The 18,309-nt window shown below is 44.2% G+C and overlaps 3 protein-coding genes across 5 annotated transcripts; 1 reads left to right on the forward strand and 2 right to left on the reverse strand.

Annotated features, from left to right (window-relative positions):
* The first annotated feature begins 885 nt into the window (after window positions 1–885).
* On the forward strand, window positions 886–3,333 carry LOC118502492. Of its 2 annotated transcripts, XM_036034734.1 has the most exons (3): window positions 886–1,216; window positions 1,281–1,659; window positions 3,187–3,333. In XM_036034734.1, the coding sequence occupies exons 1-3, from the start codon at window positions 1,087–1,089 to the stop codon at window positions 3,203–3,205; spliced, it is 528 nt and encodes a 175-aa protein (XP_035890627.1). In that variant the 5' UTR covers window positions 886–1,086; the 3' UTR covers window positions 3,206–3,333. The 2 variants fall into 2 exon arrangements, with proteins under 2 accessions (XP_035890627.1, XP_035890620.1); XM_036034727.1 differs by lacking the exon at window positions 3,187–3,333 and having other exon boundaries at window positions 887–1,216; window positions 1,281–1,726.
* Window positions 1,882–9,259, reverse strand: LOC118502477. Of its 2 annotated transcripts, none has more exons than XM_036034716.1 (5): window positions 9,049–9,259; window positions 3,347–3,476; window positions 3,181–3,254; window positions 2,985–3,101; window positions 1,882–2,896 (listed from the first exon to the last, which is right to left on the reverse strand). In XM_036034716.1, the coding sequence occupies exons 2-5, from the start codon at window positions 3,352–3,354 to the stop codon at window positions 2,250–2,252; spliced, it is 846 nt and encodes a 281-aa protein (XP_035890609.1). In that variant the 5' UTR covers window positions 3,355–3,476; window positions 9,049–9,259; the 3' UTR covers window positions 1,882–2,249. The 2 variants fall into 2 exon arrangements, with proteins under 2 accessions (XP_035890609.1, XP_035890604.1); XM_036034711.1 differs by having other exon boundaries at window positions 9,031–9,259.
* Window positions 9,260–10,878: 1,619 nt separating this feature from the next.
* Window positions 10,879–18,130, reverse strand: LOC118502356 (fasciclin-1). Its single transcript, XM_036034552.1, has 13 exons — window positions 17,184–18,130; window positions 15,013–15,145; window positions 14,746–14,933; window positions 14,537–14,670; window positions 14,360–14,456; window positions 14,093–14,276; window positions 13,851–14,011; window positions 13,623–13,774; window positions 13,454–13,544; window positions 13,143–13,369; window positions 12,886–13,045; window positions 12,666–12,810; window positions 10,879–12,599 (listed from the first exon to the last, which is right to left on the reverse strand). The coding sequence occupies exons 1-13, from the start codon at window positions 17,346–17,348 to the stop codon at window positions 12,385–12,387; spliced, it is 2,052 nt and encodes a 683-aa protein (XP_035890445.1). The 5' UTR covers window positions 17,349–18,130; the 3' UTR covers window positions 10,879–12,384.
* Between the last annotated feature and the right edge of the window lie 179 nt (window positions 18,131–18,309).

An 18,309-nucleotide genomic window follows, 5' to 3' on the forward strand; every position in this document is an offset into this window, starting at 1 on the left:
AATCGTACCGGATTCGCTCTAATAAGTTTCACCATTGAACAGGAGCGCAGGAAAATTAGGAGCATTCCGCGCCGGGTAAAAGTGGGAACACGTCCGCAGAGCACCAGAGGTAAAGATGGGAACACGCCCGCAGAGCACCTGACGTGAAGGTGGGAACACGTTCTTAGAGCACCCGGGGAAAACGGTCCGAACCGTTTGCACGTTTTTAAATTGACCAAGCGCTACAAAAATATACGACCTGAAAATATTTATTTTTTTTCTCATTTTCCATCGTACAAAAAATATTTCCCTGCTAAATTATTACATATTTTAATAAACAGAAATGATACATATATTTATTTTCCACTTAAACTGTATTTTACTTCATTTATTTTCTTTTTTTTTATTCATAAAGGCCGTATTGCTTGAAACTAAATTACAAAAATTGATAAAATTCACGATGGTTTGGAGACATTTTCTTCTCCAAACCGTGAAAGGGCACCTTATATCAGGGTGAGCTCGGTCATTCATTTTCTTTCGGTTGGTATCACAAAATAATTTAATTACGGCACGCGGACAGCCAACGGTCAGTTTGAAAATCACCCGGAAGAACAAAACTTTCGACAGGGGCTATAGCAATTCCGTATCCTTAGCTGTAAATTTTGTTTTTTTCCCGGGAACTCATGAGGCGAAGGAGGCTGCACGCTTACCCATTCGTCCATCCCAGGCTGCAAGGAACATATGAAAAGACCAAATCCCTCTGTTTACAATACTAAGTCAGCGAGTTCATGAACTTTATACGGCTTTTTACCTAATAATAAATAGTAAAATCATAAAAAAACATATAGAAAACTCATGTCTTTATTTAACATGTAAATTTTATTTGGTTTTAAAAGATTTTTCATTAATTTTCAATTTTAATCAAAAAATCGAGAGTAATGATATTGTTGATATTGGTTCCCTGATCAGCGATTGTTGTTGTTTTGCCTGTCAGACTGGCCGACGCGCTACAAAAAGAAAACTTCTATCCGTATAAACAAAAATTTTCCGAGAGCTTCTTAATTACGTTTTTGCTCAGTGCCTTCTAATATCACCAATCTTGTAAAAATGAGTGACCAATTCAATAAACGAGTAAAATATAATTCATATTCGTATCGTTATCGCGATGCTACAGAGCACCGAGCAGCTTTGCTAGAGCAGAATGACGAAGAGCTAGTTGCAGGAGGAAGTTCATTCGGTATAAGACGGGCAAATATCATTGTTAGTTTCTTTTATAACATGGCATATGTTTTGTTTTCCAGTTATTGGAAGCAACCAAGGCGCAGGCGATGCACCTATGGATTATCATTCAGAAGGATCTTCCAATGTGATGGCAGAAGAAGCCGGTGTAACGACAAGCGAACCTGAATGTGATGAGTTTGTTACGGACTATTTAGTTGAAAGCTCTGACGATGAAAGAATGGACACAGAACGCACAGAAGGGTATGATGTAGAAGCCGAATTACGTCGATGGGCAATATCCACCAATCAATCGTATAATTCTATAAGTCAAGTTATGGAAATCATCTTCCAAAGAACTTTGCTGAAGACTCATCGAAATGGCTCAAATGAAGTTGTAACGATAAACGGAAGTCAGTATTGGTATAACGGGATAAGACGATGTCTGCTCAACGAACTAAGGTGCGTAGCTAATAAAAGTTGTTAAAATAAAATAAAATAAAATAATAAAAGCTAATAAAAGTTGTAAGTTGTTGTTAATATTGGGGATATACGATGTAAATTGGTAGCTGTTCCCCTTTCCAAAGAAAATGAGTATCAATATGTTCCATTAATTCATACCCTCGTAGGCTAATATTTTCATTTCTTAGATAATAAATAATTAATATGATTTTCTTTCTGTATCGTTCTTTTTAATTACTATAATTTATGGATTATAACATTTCAAAAATTTACATATTATACATTATACATTTTTCATGAGTTTTTATTATTAACATACATATTACATCATATTACATGTATTAAAAAAAATAAGGACACTTAGTTACTGAAGGAACTTTATAACAAAACAAAAAACACTAATAATGAGAATGTTGATGTCTGTGGTGCGTGGATTTAATCTTACCTTCTAGGTTCAGTCTTTGGCGGGCATGCTTCAATTTATTTTGGAAGAATGTTTTAATTTTTTGAGGAGTTGGAGTTACTCCGTGAAAGGTTCCAATGTGCTTAAATAAGGCAAGAATATTTTTATATCCAAACAACGGAATTTTTTAGTTCGGATGTCCAATTCCCGTCCAGCTCATCTCTATAACAAACTGTCTGGCAAATATGATGTCCATCGCTGAATGAAGCCTTTCTTCCGAGCTATCTGTTGGCAGCTGGCATTCCAGATATTCTTCAAATTCTTTTTTATACTGCTGATCATTAAGCTGCTGATCCACTGCATCCAACATTTCTTTGGATGCGATCGGTTCCCAGTTGAATGAACTATTTGTTACCAATCCTGGACGAGGAGAGATTTTATCTAAGATCAAGTCCAGCTTAGTTTTAATAATTGCTTGATTTTTCTCAACAACTCGAACCCTGTTGGCGTGGTTAGTTTCTATTTCATTAAGTTTCTGGTCCAAATTTGTAATTTTTTTTGTCATGTCATCCATTTTCTGTCCAATTGAAACTAAAAGATCGCGCAATCCTGCGTCTATAGAAGATTTTGTTGTCTCTAGATTTATGGGACTATTGCTGCTTATGGGTTTGGAAATGTTGGGTTTGTTGGATGCGGAAAAAATGGAATCCGAAATGGATGCGGGAACATTGCGGTGAACGATGTTTGTTGCAGGTTGGATGTTCTTGGATGTATTTTTTGCCGTTGGTAGTTGTTTTATAAAATCTGGATGTAGTGTTGGTTGTGATGAGGAAGCTGTAACACAACGATGAAAAAAAAAATACATATTACTCTCAATACTGCTCCCAATCTTTCAAACGCATGCCGAGAAAACCATACAAACCTGCGGAAACACTGCGGTGAACGATGTTTGTTGCAGGTTGGATGTTCTTGGAAGTATTTTTTGCCGTCGGTAGTTGTTTTATAAAATCTGGATGTAGTGTTGGTTGTGATGAGGAAGCTGTAACACAACGATGAAAAACAATACATATTACTCTCAATACTGCTCTAAAGTTGTATGAACCAATATTTTTTTATACCTGTAGGCTGCGGCTTCTCGGATAAAACATATTTTCCGTCTCTCATATTGAGCACCACAATCTTGCGTGGTGTGCTAAATGATTCGCCACATCGTTAAAACACGAACAAAGAGATAAATATATTATACATCGAATCCTTTGTTACATGTAATTTAAAAATACATACTTTTCCATGTTGCTTGGTTGCTTCTCTTATTGGATGTTTACGTCTCGACACAACACAACCGCAATAGCTCACACGGATCAGATGGAGGACAAGCAACTCGGTAAGTACAAGTTCAAATCAACTTATAACCCTATATAATTTATAACACAGAAAAAGATACGAAGGCCACCGGTAAAGGGAGGGTACTACACACAGCTATGGCATATGAATGAATGAATAAGTATGAATTTTAAATAAATGACAGCTACAAGAAAAAAAAAAGATTTTTTTCGTTTTTACTTGCTTGAAAACGTCACGTTTTTATTTTCTTTACCAACCAAGTTGTATACATTAAGACCGAGATGTATACATTACCACGCCATGACAGTTGGTCCGATGAGGTGTTATTAAGACGTCTTTTCGTGGTCTTTTCGTGGGTGAAAAGACCACGAAAAGACGTCTTTTCATCTGTCATTTGGAGCCTGGGATGTGTCCAAAGTGCACATTCGCGCGGGAAATCGGCCAGCCGAGATCCGGGAGATCTCGCGAGGTTGGTTGCATGCACATCTGGCCCGTTTATAGGATGTCGGTCGTCGCCATCGCTATAATACACGATACATCCGATTGGAAAATTGCCCGGGAAAATGGTTTCCCTCGTTTTTCACGCTTTTGAGGTTTTAAATATCTCTGAAAAAATTATTTTAAACGTAAATACAACATTTGCCTGTTGAATTCCTGTGGAAGCTAGCAGGGATTCATTTTATACCAAACTCTCAGTTCGCAGCGAGTCCGGAAACCAACTTTTTAAAGCGCTCGACCACAGCACAAAATTCTGTAACCGGAAAACGTACCCAAAAGGTTGCTACAAGACGCAATCGATACCAAGAGCGCAGCAATCCCAGCATGTTGCGTGTGTTGCGCACCGACAGCACATCGCTTGACAGTTGGTCCGTTCTGTCCGGGCCAAGGTATGTAGATATAGAAGGTAGAGTTGTTTAGAGCAAATTGACATTTCTCGACCTGACATAACAGTTCTGTAGTGATCGAGGGGAAGGGTATTGAGAAGAGTGATGGCAGCGTCGGAGGAGGCGCCGGTGGTGATATCGCTTGCGATTTTTTGACGAAAAATGCAACCAAATAACGTCAATCTTCTGTGGAACAACATTTGATATGCGAATATGACCCATAAATTAGCGAAATTGCTCAAGGGATTGAGAATCGAGGCTGTTTGTTCATGTTTGTTGCCCATACCATATGATTTTGTAAACAAACTCTGACATAACTCGACTAAAATGTCGCCCTGTCAAATCGATAAAAATCCACCTTCTAAATACATACACCTTGGTCCGGGCGACATCACCGAGGCTGGGGAGAAAAACCATGCGTATCTTGAGCGAAAAAAGACCGATGGCCACAGAGCACCAATTTGTTCAAAATGTATCTATTTTTGCCTACATTATTACATTACATTATTAAAGTGCTTCCTAAATTGTTTTTCGATTATTATTTTTCCGCAAATACAAAAACAATTTTCCATTTCACTTTCTCCCGCCTGCGATGGGCGAGGTTGCTTTTCGGCGTAAAAAATTGTCGCTGAAATCGCCGGCTGTTTTCGAGCGAGGAACCACACGGCGCTGCGAACTTTGACGCAACTGGTAACGAGAGCGCAGGAAACTGAGGAGGTTGCCGGACATGGTACTGGCGCGCTAACACGCTCGCTGGTGACTGTAATCATCTGCTTCCGACCCAAGCCCGGCTCAAGGACGGTCGCTCGCACAGCCGTTGCAGGTGCATGTATCGTTTAAATGGACCGTTTCGTCACTTCATTTAAGTCCGAAAAAAAGTATATCGGTTTTTTCAGCAGCCAGTATGCCTCGCCGTCCGTGATTTGCGAACGAAATGTACGGAACACACGATGTGGCACGATGTCGCGCCGTGACGCAATCCGCGAGCCGGACAACCTTCATCGGACCCGTTAATGGGCACCAAATGATCTTCAACGAGTCCACCGGTGCTGAGAGCGCATGCCGTGCGGAGGTGTCTGTAACCGCCCGAAGCTTTCGCCCCAGACAGAAACAGCAATCAGCTGTGTGCGTCTTGAGCGCGACTCGCTTCTATTCACTCGCTCCAACACGCAACAACCGCGAGACTCGTCGCGCGTCATCGCAGGAGAAAATGAGACGCAATCCCCAGTCGGTAGCTCGGTCCGATCCACCTGCTACCGAACCGTACCGCGTTCTGCGCTCCTGGTCGCGTGAGTTGAGCGGCCACAGCACTTGCTGGGGAAATTTCTATTTAACACAATCGATGACAATTCTGTTTGCCCTCTCCCCAGCTTGGCCGGCGTCATCGGGATTGATCGCAGCAACTGCAGGATGCTCGCCACGACTCACTCGGTCGGTCGTCCGGCTCGAACCTGGCAAATAATAGTGTTCGCTTGGAGCTAGGTACCATCGGAGCGTGGTGGATGGCTGCCAGCTCCGAAAAGGGTTGAACGCGATGCCGGACACGTCCAGCAAACGGTATTAGAAACCTGACCATGTGCTCACACGGCTAGGAATGCAGGCGTTGCAGGAGGCAAGCTCGCTAACGCCACCTTTTCTAATGCACATCCTCCATACTCTCGCGTTGAGTGTCTGCTGTTGGGATGTAGAAGCGATAGTTGTACAGTCACGTCCGCCCTTTACGCTCCAAACACCGCACCAATCCCTCCACCCTGCACCTAAGCAGCCAACCGGCACGCGATCGACGCATAAATATAGTTTTTCTAAGTCCATGTTGCTTAGAAAACCGATTCTACACAGTCACCAGGAGCACAGAGCTAGTTGGAGCTAGACACGCCACGCAACTATCTCTTCCGGTCTAATAGTGTACGTTGCGCGCACCAGCATCGTGCACGAAGCATGCGAGCAATAGGCACACAATAAAAACCCGAACCCGCAAAGTGCGAGAACGAACGAGACGCTTGGTTGCGTAGGCCTGCTCTGTTCTTCATCTATTTCTAATGCGCGTTGTGCCCTTTCGCTGTCCTTTTCTCTTTTTCTAAAGCCTGCGCACTAACAGCTCCTCTCCACGTTTATCAGTGGTTAGCAACTGAAAGCAAACTATCGGTGTTAGTTGATTCGTTTTGTAAAGTTGCTTCTTTTTCCTTTCAAAGGTATCTTTAGGATACATTAGTGGGAGTAAAAATTGTATGGAAAATATTTTCATCTCAGTAGCTTTCTCTTTGACGCCTTTTTGATTTTCTGTTTTTTTTTTGTTTCTCACCAGGACTTCTTCCTCTTACGTACGACTATAATTAAGTCATAGAAACCAGTAATATGTCGCCAAGAGCTCTTCTGAGCTGAGTAGAGCGGTTTAAAGGGGGCTTAAGCTCAAACTGGAAGACGATCTGTCCCGGTCTGGTTAAATCTCGCCTCTGGTGTGCCCCTAAGCTTAACATTACTCATCAGTGACTTGTTTCACATATCCGTGGCTTTATTTGCTCCCGAGGGAGACTTAAATGCCACATTTGGTAAGGAACCAATTTGCCCGTCCGATGCAGCTTACAGTAAAAGCATCTGATTGCGACGACCCATACCCAATTATGCACCAAAAAGACGTTTCTGCATTTCAAGCCATAACGAAGCAACTTGCAACCAAGCAGACATACACGGAACGGACGGAACTACAACCGTCGCTACTATTAAGACGCATCCATCACCAGGGGCACAGCAAATGCAGCAGATAGCGTGTGTTGCGCACACGAGATCCGGACGGGTGGTGGTGACATCAATACCGGCGATGGGACAAACGTATCGCTCGCGACACAGCTGGAACGCCATCGTCGAACAAAACAAACCCACTTGGTACAAAATGCGCTATGGACAGAACATATGTTTCGTTTGTTGCTTCCTATGTAATAAAATGTTATTATTATCTAATTTTTGGTTTTTACGCAAAAAGCCTACAAAACGCATGTGTATTGCAGCTGGACGCGACTGCTGTTGCTGTGTCACGCAAACTCGGCGATGCGATTAGACCGGTGGCACTGCTCCATCGTAAGGGTTTTTTCGTCGTACTGTTTTACAAAATTTGTATGGGATTTGAGAGATGGCCAAGGCTTAAGATTTCCGTCGTACGATGGAAACATTTTTTTTTGTTTCCATCGTACGACGGCCAACTGTCAAATCCCATACAAAATTTGAAAACCCGCACGTAGGAGCTGTGCCACCAGTCTGACGGCGATGATCAGACGACGTTGTGATTTCGTTTGCTTTGACGCAACTTCTACCAGGAGTGCAGGAAGCCCTTGCAGGTTGCTGCACGCGATAATACATGGCAGCAAATTAAGGTGAAATAAACCCAGATTGCAAGCATTTTTACGCAGCTTTGTTGCTGCAACAAGCTCTCAAAATAAACGCACAATTTTATGACTCAAAAAATAGTCAACATTTTGTTGGAAAAGTCCTCAAAGCTTGTGAAAAAAGTTATTAAAAATATTTTACAAAACAATCGAATAAAATTTTTGCAACATGCGACGCGGCTGTCCAGCAATCGCTTGCTCACTCCTGACCTGAGACAGCGCAACCAACGCGCAGCATCCGTTTGTCTCTTTTGCACCACCAGCCACACTCACCGCTGGTAGAAGGTACCTCCTGGTCACATGCGACCCTGGTGCTGGTATAAAATTTTGACCTGCACCAAAACAAAGTCGAAATGCGCGCCTTTTTTTCGCAACACCGGCGCAACGCAGACGCGTGCGTCACGGGCAGCTCTCACTTTTCCTGCGACCCTGGTACACGATGAACGATGAACGACTTGTTCGCTGCCACAGCCGATGAACCTGGATTTTTGAGCCGCGTGTCGGGTTGCTGCTTTTCTGCAAGGGCTGCTTTTCTCGATCGGGGCAGAGCGCTCCGGAATGGCACCGGTCGAACGGTGGAAATCAATCGATATTGGAAAGCTATCGATACCGATAACCGATCAGCTAAAGCCATCGACTCGTCGAACGGCTATCAGGCGTGCAGGAGCGTCGGAAGTCGCAGCAGCAACACTGGGAAGGGGGGGTTTGTGCGTAAACGTGGAAAGCGAGAAAATTCCTCCAACCGAACCGCTAGTGAATGCAAGGCGGGGCAAAAAGACGCTCGGATGCGGAGACGGCGAGAGTATTGTTGCGTCTTGGTGTGTCAGTATCAGCATCGCCACTCTGCCTACACCGACTGAATGGAAAACCGATGCGTACAAAAGGGAAAAGAGAGCATCCCCAGAGTGCAACGAACTTGCGATAACCTCCTCAAATTGGTAATGGTAGGAAAACAAAGAACAAAATGGAGTAAGATGGTGTTCGAGGTCTCGCATAATCGGTCGTTTAACTAATTTTAGCCCAACAACACCACGAACTCACATCCGGCACACAAAGCCGAACAGAGGCGCACACATTCACACACACACACACACACACACACGGGGGACACATAATCATGAAGCTACAGATTTTTCTCGAAGCTCTAGGGCCAATAGCATTAGATTGAGGTGATCTTAGATGCAATAACAACGCTACAGTGTATCTCAGCTTTTAGCACACGTGTCTCCCCGTTTAAAACAAATGAGTGAGCAATCTCCGCCATATTGTTTTTTTTTTTATCTCGAAGCAGACATTGTGACAAACATGCAGACACTTGTCTAAAGCACTGTATTGCGTCTTTCAAAGCTGTTTATACCACCTTCTATTACGTCATTACGTGATGCTGCTGCTGCAGTCTAGCTGGTAGGCTCTCCCTCCTGAGGCCGCGGTGGAGGGCAGGATGGGGTGGTTTCATTTGATTGGAGAGAAGGGTGTGTGGTTGATTGGTTGCGGTTGTTCCGGGAGCTCACATGAGCATGGCTCGACCATCCGACAACGAGTAACCGCAACGCAGCGTTGGCAACCTCATCTATCTGAAGATTTTCATCCCTTCATCTGCTCTCTCTCTCTCTCTGTCATCATTATTGCCCGCTCTCTTTCTTTCTCGATGTTGCGTAGAGAGCGCTGTTGCTGCTGCTGCAGAAGCATCCCCTGTCGGAATACACCCCATGCGATTGCTCTCAACCAAATATGGCGATCAATATATGCTTCCCTCCATCTCACCACGGTACATGCGCTGTGGCGTGTACGCACACACAGGCACACTAATTTGTAATACATCACTGGCAGAAGAATGTTGCGTTTGGGCGAGTACGTGTGGGAATGGGTCCCCCTTCCCTCGTTCATTTTTTATGTTCATCTATTGCTCGCAATGTTTACACAACCCTGCTCTCGTGGTTTGCAGTGAACAGTGAATGTGCAAGACAGAAGAAACACACACACACTAAGATACAAAAAAAATCCAATATTTCACACAGTGGCAAAGAACAGGATACGATGCTACTTGGTAGCTTTCGACCCTCGGCGAACGTGATCATGCGCAACCAAATCGATCAGGAAAGAGTCGTTGTCGTCGTGGACGCAGTTTCATTGGTTCGCGGTTTTGGTGATGTATCTTGCCAGAAATTCTGTTCAATGATTAAATGGACGATCTTGTGGTATGATAGCTTCAAACTTCCAATTGCCCCTTGAATCTTACGACGCGACTCCGTGAAGATATCGGACGACAGACAGCAGAAAGACCTGCCCAAACTTTTGCTACTGCTAGCGCAAAGATCAATAATCGTTTGTACTCTACTTTTTCCAACCACTCATTGTCGCCTGGTACACCGTGCCGGTAGCGTATTGATTTTTGAAAACCTTTCTTCCGATTGCTGCCCACACGCACGTGCGTATTTGCGTTTGCGGTGTAAACAGCAGTACAGTGATTACATCCGACCTGGAGGGATGAGGAAGCGTTAACAAATGCCACCACAGCAAGCGATTAGCGACGGCTCGACGGAATGACGTATACCAGTCGTTCTAACCAAATTAAGTCCACTCGGGATATGGTCCTCAAGAACAAAAGCACACACGGACATTAAGATTTTCCTTGCTTTACGGTTTTCGGTGGTAAGGTCTTAGGGCCTTACCGCCCCCTTGGGCGCATTAAAATGGTGCTGAAAGACCTGACGGAGACCGAGCAAATCCAATTAACACCGTAAAGATGCGTACGGTGTAATTTGATGACCGCGGGCAGGAAGTCATCAACGGCCGACCGACCAGTTCACACTTCGGTCAGTGAGAACGAACAACCTACTGTGGCCTAATTTAATATGTTCGCAAGAAGTACCGTTGGTGGAAGACGCTCCGCCCTAATTGGTGTCATTTCCTTCGGTTTCACCGTCACCATTAATTTGGAATAGTACTTTTTGTGTGTGTAGTCTGTACATTGGATAAGAAAACTAGGGCATATGCGGGTAATTTTGTACGAGAGTACAGTGAGCGCGTCAGCAAATTGAGGACCTCGTCTCGATGACAAGTTGATGATCATTAGCAGGCTAATCATGAAAACTAGGAATTAGCTCATTAGATGAACAAAATTAAAAGATTTCTTCATCAGGGTTAACGAGATCCACAATGTCATCAAGTCACCGTCTTGCTGAAATTAAAAACTAACTCCACCATGCTCGTTCTGTCATAGTATCGTCTTATATTTAGCTGTTCAATTCATTCAAGCTACAGGTTACAGTTTTCTTGTTACAATATTACATTAGATCGGGTTTTTATGCTTTGTTTACAGGCTATTAAAGGTATTGACACTTATACTAGGATTCAAGACACAAAAACAGAAGGCACACGCCAAATCGTCAAAACAAGTTAATCCAAGAAAACAGAGCACGATAACTACACTTTTTTTCTCCGGTATAAGGCATTGAAAGGAATTTATGAGTTTGATGAAGCGATATTCAAAGAACTGGTTTTTTTCCCTGCTTTCCTGCTTTACTTCCATTACTAGATTAGTTTACGTTTAATTTGGCAATGCGTCACTTACGCCTAGAATCATCTTTTGTCCTGACAAAAAAAATCAGAAGAGGACTGCGGGCAGGATAGGGGTTGGTGGAAGGATTGGGGAGGTCATTTAGTATCAAAAGATGACTATTTTAATATCATTTTAGCAGCAACTCTTTGCTCCAAACTAATCACGTCACTTGGTGCATGCATTGGCTTTCGTCTTGTGTTTGTGGCCATTTTGTTTGTTTTTTTTTTTTTGGTTTCCAGAAGTCCTCCAGCTATTTTGCACACACGTTCCTGGGGGTGTTGTAAATATGGTTTCAACAATTAGACACACACACGCACACAAAATATGGACACGCAGCTTGATTTTGTCGCTTATCTTACTTCGTTTCAACAGTTTGCCAGCGGTAGAATTTGTTATCTATAGTAGTTCGTCTGCAGGCAGAAGAAGGCATTTTCTTACTAGGCAATACGGTAGTTACGGCATGGTAGTGTTCCTTTTCTTCGGGTCGGTTTGTGGTTTTGGTTGTATATATATTTTAAATTGTATATTAAGGCACACGAACACATTGAAAAAGGTACGGATATCGTGTATGAAAAGCGAAGGAAGGAGATATAATAAGAGTAGATATACTGCACACACTAGAAATCAATGCAAACCAATCATAACGCCTTAGTATTTTAACCCTTTTTTTTTTGGTTTTCCGAGGAAAGAAAGGAACAGTATGCTACACACAAAACTAAACCAACGTCACAAGCATTCCTTACATATGCTAACGTACATGCTAGACTTCATCGTGAAGTAAAATGTAAAAATAACCGACCTGGATATAGGCCGCAGCCGTTAAATACGAGATTCTTGAAATGCAACTTATTTCACTTAAAACAATATCTATTACGAGATACAGAGATAGAGAGAGAGTATAGAAAGAGTAAGAGAGAGAGAGAGAGAGAGATGTTTAACAACAATCACTATCAGGGCAATAAACAGAATTCAAATTCAAACTACCGGTACCACTATACTACTAAAGAGAGTCTCAACGCGAACCCAAATATTTGGCAACAAAATAACAGTTCAAGCTGATCCATCGGCAGACAGCTCGAACCCGTAAGCATAATCCACAATCGGTATCCTCTTATGGCGGTGTGCCTTACAAACGTTGACTTTGGACGACTTTCAGAACATTTCCAAGGCGGTGCACATGGATAATACTGTCACCAACAGTATTAGGATTGGTCCAGTATGGTGGACCTCACTACCACCGCTAGTGATCATGTCATACTCGTGTACGAACGGTGTATCGATAACGTGGATCAGCCCGTTAGTACATTCCACATCGGCACGGAACACAGTGGTCCAGCGGCCCGTTTCCTTCCACTGGATGAAGTACCCTGTGAAGTACAAGCGGACAAATATAAGCATTGAATAGTTAAGGACCATGCCAGTCCTCTACTTACTGTTGTCTTCTTCCTTGACGCGAATCTGTAAGCTCTCGGGACCGAGCGTAGGCAGGATGAGTGAGTCGTGGGACATATTCCGAAGATCACCCATACTAAACACCCGATCGGCAACGATCAGATGTTGCTCCAACACCAGACGAGACTAAAACGAAGGAAGAGAGATACCGAGAACGTTACTAATAATCTTACAGATCGAGAAAATCATGCCCTAGCATACCTGGTCACGGTTCCGCACAAAATCGTCGAGATTTGCAGCCGGATGCTCAATAAACCACTGAATCCAGGCCTTGTCCCTCGGTACGAAGAACGTAAAGCGTTTGTTCGTCATGTTGAGCTGGTCGTTAAAGTGGTTTAACTTTCCAAAGTGATACGTGAGACTGGTCATGAAGAAACGAAAGAAAACCATTCGTACGAAATGAGAACTAAGAACACCGATACACCATCCTGAGTGTGTGCGCTGAGAGAGGAACTTACTTCAACATTGGATCGGTTTCAAGCTTCTCCTGCATGGTCATGTACGATACGCCGAGCATACGGTCGATGATGTGAATGTAGCCATCCTTGGTGGCAATATCGCCCAGGATCAGGGACGCATTAACACCTCCACCCTCGACAGTGACACTTTTGGCGTGAGTGGTTCGGTTTTCGTTCAGGTTGAAGTAAATAAAGCGCCGGCTGCTCATGGTTGGTATTTGGTAAATCTAGTGGAAAGAAGGAAAGTTAGTATCCTGAGAGTGATCCTGCCTTGATGTTAGATAGATCCTACAAGATATTCCGCTACTTACATGGTTCTGATTGTTACGCTTTATTTTATCGATCGTAATAGCATCCGGTACTACGTGCATCAAAAGCACCTCGCGCAGTTTCTTCCGATTGCTGTCAAGAGGAAGAGAATACGACAAGAAAGTTAGATCCAACAGCTTTGAATTTTTCTCCCTCAACCTCATCTCTTACCTCATGAAGTTTGTTTGCATCATCTGCGAAACAGCGTCATCCTGCGGTACGAAGATCGTCATCTGGTTCATACCTCGCAGTATGTTCAGGAAGTCTGGTGCATAATCCTCAATCAAGTCCCGAAATTTGGACCACAGTGTGTGACTGTTGTCCTGTTAAGATATCGACGAAAACGAGCATGTTATAAGCGTCTCTCAATCAGCGAGATGTGTGAGAGTGACTGTTTACCGTAAGCATCTCAAGGCCATGCATATCGACAATGACTAGTGGACGGTGAATCAAATGCACAACACCATTGGCAACTGGGATGTTTGCCTTGACGATTTCCGCTATTACAGCGCCAGGAGTGAGTCGCGAGTTGGAGTACATTGTGTTGGACACCACAAACACTAGAATTTAAGATGGCAGAACAATCAGGAAGATAAAGAGAGATTTTTCAAGATGTAGAGCATGTAGGAAGGTGCACATACCTCGCGCATTCTTGCCGGTGTCGTGCCGGAAGAAGGTTATCGTTACCCGTAGATCATCCTCAAACTGGAGCGTCTCCAAAGGTTGTCCATACGGAGCAGGCGTGGTGAAAATGGCTTTGTTCGGTATGACATGCCCATCAATCACTCTCTTATCCACCATGCTCAAGGTGGGGTACGGTGGTACCTGTAAGCCGAGAACAAATCAATACGGCGTTGCGTTACGTTAATAGAGGCTCCGCAACGATTTCGCGGATGTATGCCCATTACCTTAAAGCCCGTCTCGACCGGTATGAAGAAGGTGGAGATGCCCGGTTTCTTGAACACTTGGTCTCGCTTCAGGTTGAGTATCTTTTTCCGGAAGGATCTAGTGTGTACAAAGAGGATAGGAGAAAATGAATTGTGGACCTCGCCCATTTTGTATCCCGATATATCCCCAACACGTACCGCACCCGATGTGGCTCAATGTTGATCGCCTCCACGCTCTGCAGGAATCCGAAAGCATCCGGATTGGGTGTATCCAGCGTTTTGTTAAACACCGTCGTTATAGGCGTCAGCACATCGTCTATAATGTGCAGAATCTGTTCCGGAAGTTGGTGTAATTAGAGCCCCTGAATCACGAATGACATCAGCAGTAAAATCCTGAGCCCACCTACCTGCGTGTAACCACGGGTGTTTTTAAACTCCATATTGGAACGCTCCCGGATAATCTTCGCACTATTAACGTACAGATCCTCCTGCATGCCGCTCAGCGGGCGTTTCCTGGTGATGTACAGCGGTGTACCATCGTCATTAAGCGAACGTACCGTATCGCCGAGCTGCGATAACCGTAGTGGAGTGGACGCTGCAAGGATGGAAGAATGGAGAAGACGACCAGTTAGTATACAAAGTACATCAGGTTGTAGCCTTCTGCGAATGCTTACACATGTGATAGTTGAGCATCGTCTTGTTGTTGAGGTACCGCTGGAAGGCTTGATTCGTTGGTGCAAATATTGTTAGTGAATGGTGGACTAGCTTCGACATGGCGATTTCATCTCGCTCGATTAACGAGTAGAACTGGAAGAGTTGCAAGCATTATATTACTAGTTTGATTATTCTACGCCTTTAAGTAGCTCAATGTGATAAAATCCTGAATCGTCAATGCTACATCGTAGTGGAGTATACTCCTTCCAAAAATAGTATTCATTTCACTGCGTCACCCATGCTCCATTATTCCAGAAAAAGCTCCCATGCCAACAAAACCATCGAAATGTCGCAAAACAAATAAAAGCAGTAGATCTCTTTAACCTACTTCGCTTACAACCACTCTCTGTAGTCAGCGTAACCTCGTATCGCTTATCCTGCATGTGTGTGTGTCAGTGTGCATATAATTCACCAGTAAGAAAGCATTCGATGAATCCCCAAGCGTGTCTAGTGTCTTAGTGTTCTGCACCTCGTCGCTTATTTTTTTTTTTTTGGAGCTTAGTCACTCACCCCAAAAACGGACGTCCCCTCGACAGTGTGTAACCCAATCGGTGGTGCGTGAGTGTGCGTAAGGAGGACATGCTGGCGCCAACCAATTTCTGGTCGGAGACTTGTCGGTCGCTAACGGCAACGGATACGGATACTGATGTTGGTGAGGTGAGTGATGGAAAATCCTCATTCCTCGCTTCTTCAGTGGTCCCCTACGTCCCCCTTATTGGACAAATTTCTCGTCACTCGTCAAACGACAGGAGGCAGATCCGCAGTTTACCCAAGCGGTGGTGCAAAGGGGGATGCGGAGGACGAACAAGGAAAGCGAGGAAAATATCGGACTAGGACGAGAAAACTATCATGCCTCACCGCACAACAGAGATGGCGAACCTCCAATATCCGTACGTTTCCCCCGTTTCAGCACACCACAATTCAAAGGACATGAGTTGGCGCCAACTGCTCGCCACGGCAAAACCATAATGAAACACAAGCCGTCGACGGGATGTGTGTGGGTTTTGTTGTTGTTGCAAAATAGTTTTCCCGCTACTCTCGCTTTAATAGGGAATATTCGCGTGCGGTGCAAGGAATCGCCGAGGCTTGGCGAGGGTTGGCCAACGGGAACACGCTCTCGCATTTCATTTGATACAGCAGAAAAAAAGCAATTTAAACGAAAAGATTGTTGATGGTGGTAGTAGTAGCAGTGGCTGATTGCTGGTGATTGTGGCCCTGTCCAGGATCAAACTATCCCCTGTGTTTTCCCAACAGTTTTCTTCCCACTTCAACTAACCGAGGCAAGTGTTTTAATACAATCGCGTGTATCTAGCAGAAACGGGGTCGCGCAGCGAGCAAAATTTATTCCACCCCTTTCCTGTCCCCCATCCTCCCTCCCAATACCCCCTCGCTTGGTATTCCACTCCGCTACCAAGTTCCGATTTTGAGTCATCAGGGAAAGGACACGCTTTAGGGGAAGCGATTGTGCAGTGTGAGTCACCCTTCGCCGAGGCCGAGATGATTTGCATTGATTTTTGTCTATTTCTGTACCCTAATATAAACACATCCCCACACACACACATAAACCGAAGCCCACCCTCACTTGCCCTATTGGAAGTCGAAGTGTTAAATTTAAAACACTCACATTTGGTTCGTTCGAAATTAAGGTGGTCCATAGAGAAAGAAAGACAGAGTACATCCTTTGCACGGATGGATGGGGCCCGATTCAATACAGACAAATGAAATAAAGCGTACAGGAGGTGCTGTTTGGTGAATAGAGCGCTCATATCGCTATCGATCTAGAATCTGGCGATTGCCACAAAATGCCAAACGTTTCCAATTTTAAGTCACGTCCAATATCTGAACCGAGGGTCTCATGTAACTTGATTTGAAGTTGGAGTCTGGTGACTTTGGAGATAATTATCAAACTTTGGAGATAGTTATCAAGGATCATTGCAGTTGCGGCATAGTCTATTAAACGGGTTTATCACAAGTTAAGAAAGAGAGCAGCAAAAGGAACTTCTTGGGGTTATAGGGTCATAGTCTATTGTCTTGGACTTCAATTCAAAAGTTCGTCACTTTAAGTTTCTCAGAATTTTCGCAAATCCTCTTCAACTAGGAATAACAAGAACAGGACTACTTCCATACAAACCTCGGATAAATCTGGATCATCTCTCATCCGAGACTCGAGCGTAACGGACGAGGACCGTGACACGGTCCAAACCAACGGAAGCAGTTGAAGGCACGCACTAAGGAAGACGAGATACCGACCATACTGGCCACCAGCGCAACTCATCGAGGATCGCCTGCTCGCCATTACGCCACGGTTGTTGAGCTATTCACTTGAAGCTGGCTGGTTGGGTTTTATTTTGTTTTTGACAGACGGTACCAGATCTTGATCCTGGAGATGATCGTGGATTTCCTGGAGTTGATCGTGACGTAGTGGGTGGGTATTGGTTAGGCTACCATCGCACACTTTCCACCCTTGAAGAACTAACACTACCGTACACCGGAGGTTACGAAAACCGGTTCTCAACTCCCCGGCCGAGGTTCGGGAGGAAGCAACGAAAAGGTAGAAGAAAGATTTCTAAGCCCGTAATCACGACCGGATACGGACGGTGGCCACAAAAACTGAAAACAAACTTTGAAGGGCTTCTGGTTCGCGTACCGTTCTCACTGTTGCCACTGGTCCGCCCGGAACGTGCCAGACATAGCTCTCTGCTTCGAAACACACAAAAGAAAACGGAACCATACACAAACACACACACACACACGCCGTCACAAAATCACACTTGAGCGGGCGCGGTCAAGAATATGAAGAGTGAACAGGTTGTTCTCTGGACGTTCTGGTCACTCCACGCACCACACGTAGGTTCTCGTCCACTGACACACCAACAGAAACACACACGCGCGCACCAAGGGCCTGGTGAAAGCAAAACAATGCACCAAGAGGGTTGCTGCGGGTTCGTTACGCACACCCGAACACGCCGAGCGATGGAATCGAAATGATGTTGCGGTACACTTTGACCGATGTGCAAACGTCCGATGCTTTTTATGCTTACCACAAGCGCTACTGCTCACCAACACCAGCACATTGCGGAGCGTTGGTGAGTTTTATTTCAAATACTTTCGCCTTATTTATTTAAAAGCATGTATAACATGATTTTTTTAGTATAATTTAAATATTGATCTTTTGCGAATTGAAGGAAAATGTTATAAAAATGTTTCGTAAATAAAGCTGTCTGTTCTTAGCTTTAAGCTCACTGTACAGCGAGGCC

This window comes from Anopheles stephensi, chromosome X, assembly GCF_013141755.1.
Source record: "Anopheles stephensi strain Indian chromosome X, UCI_ANSTEP_V1.0, whole genome shotgun sequence".
Classification (NCBI taxonomy): Eukaryota; Metazoa; Arthropoda; class Insecta; order Diptera; family Culicidae; genus Anopheles; species Anopheles stephensi.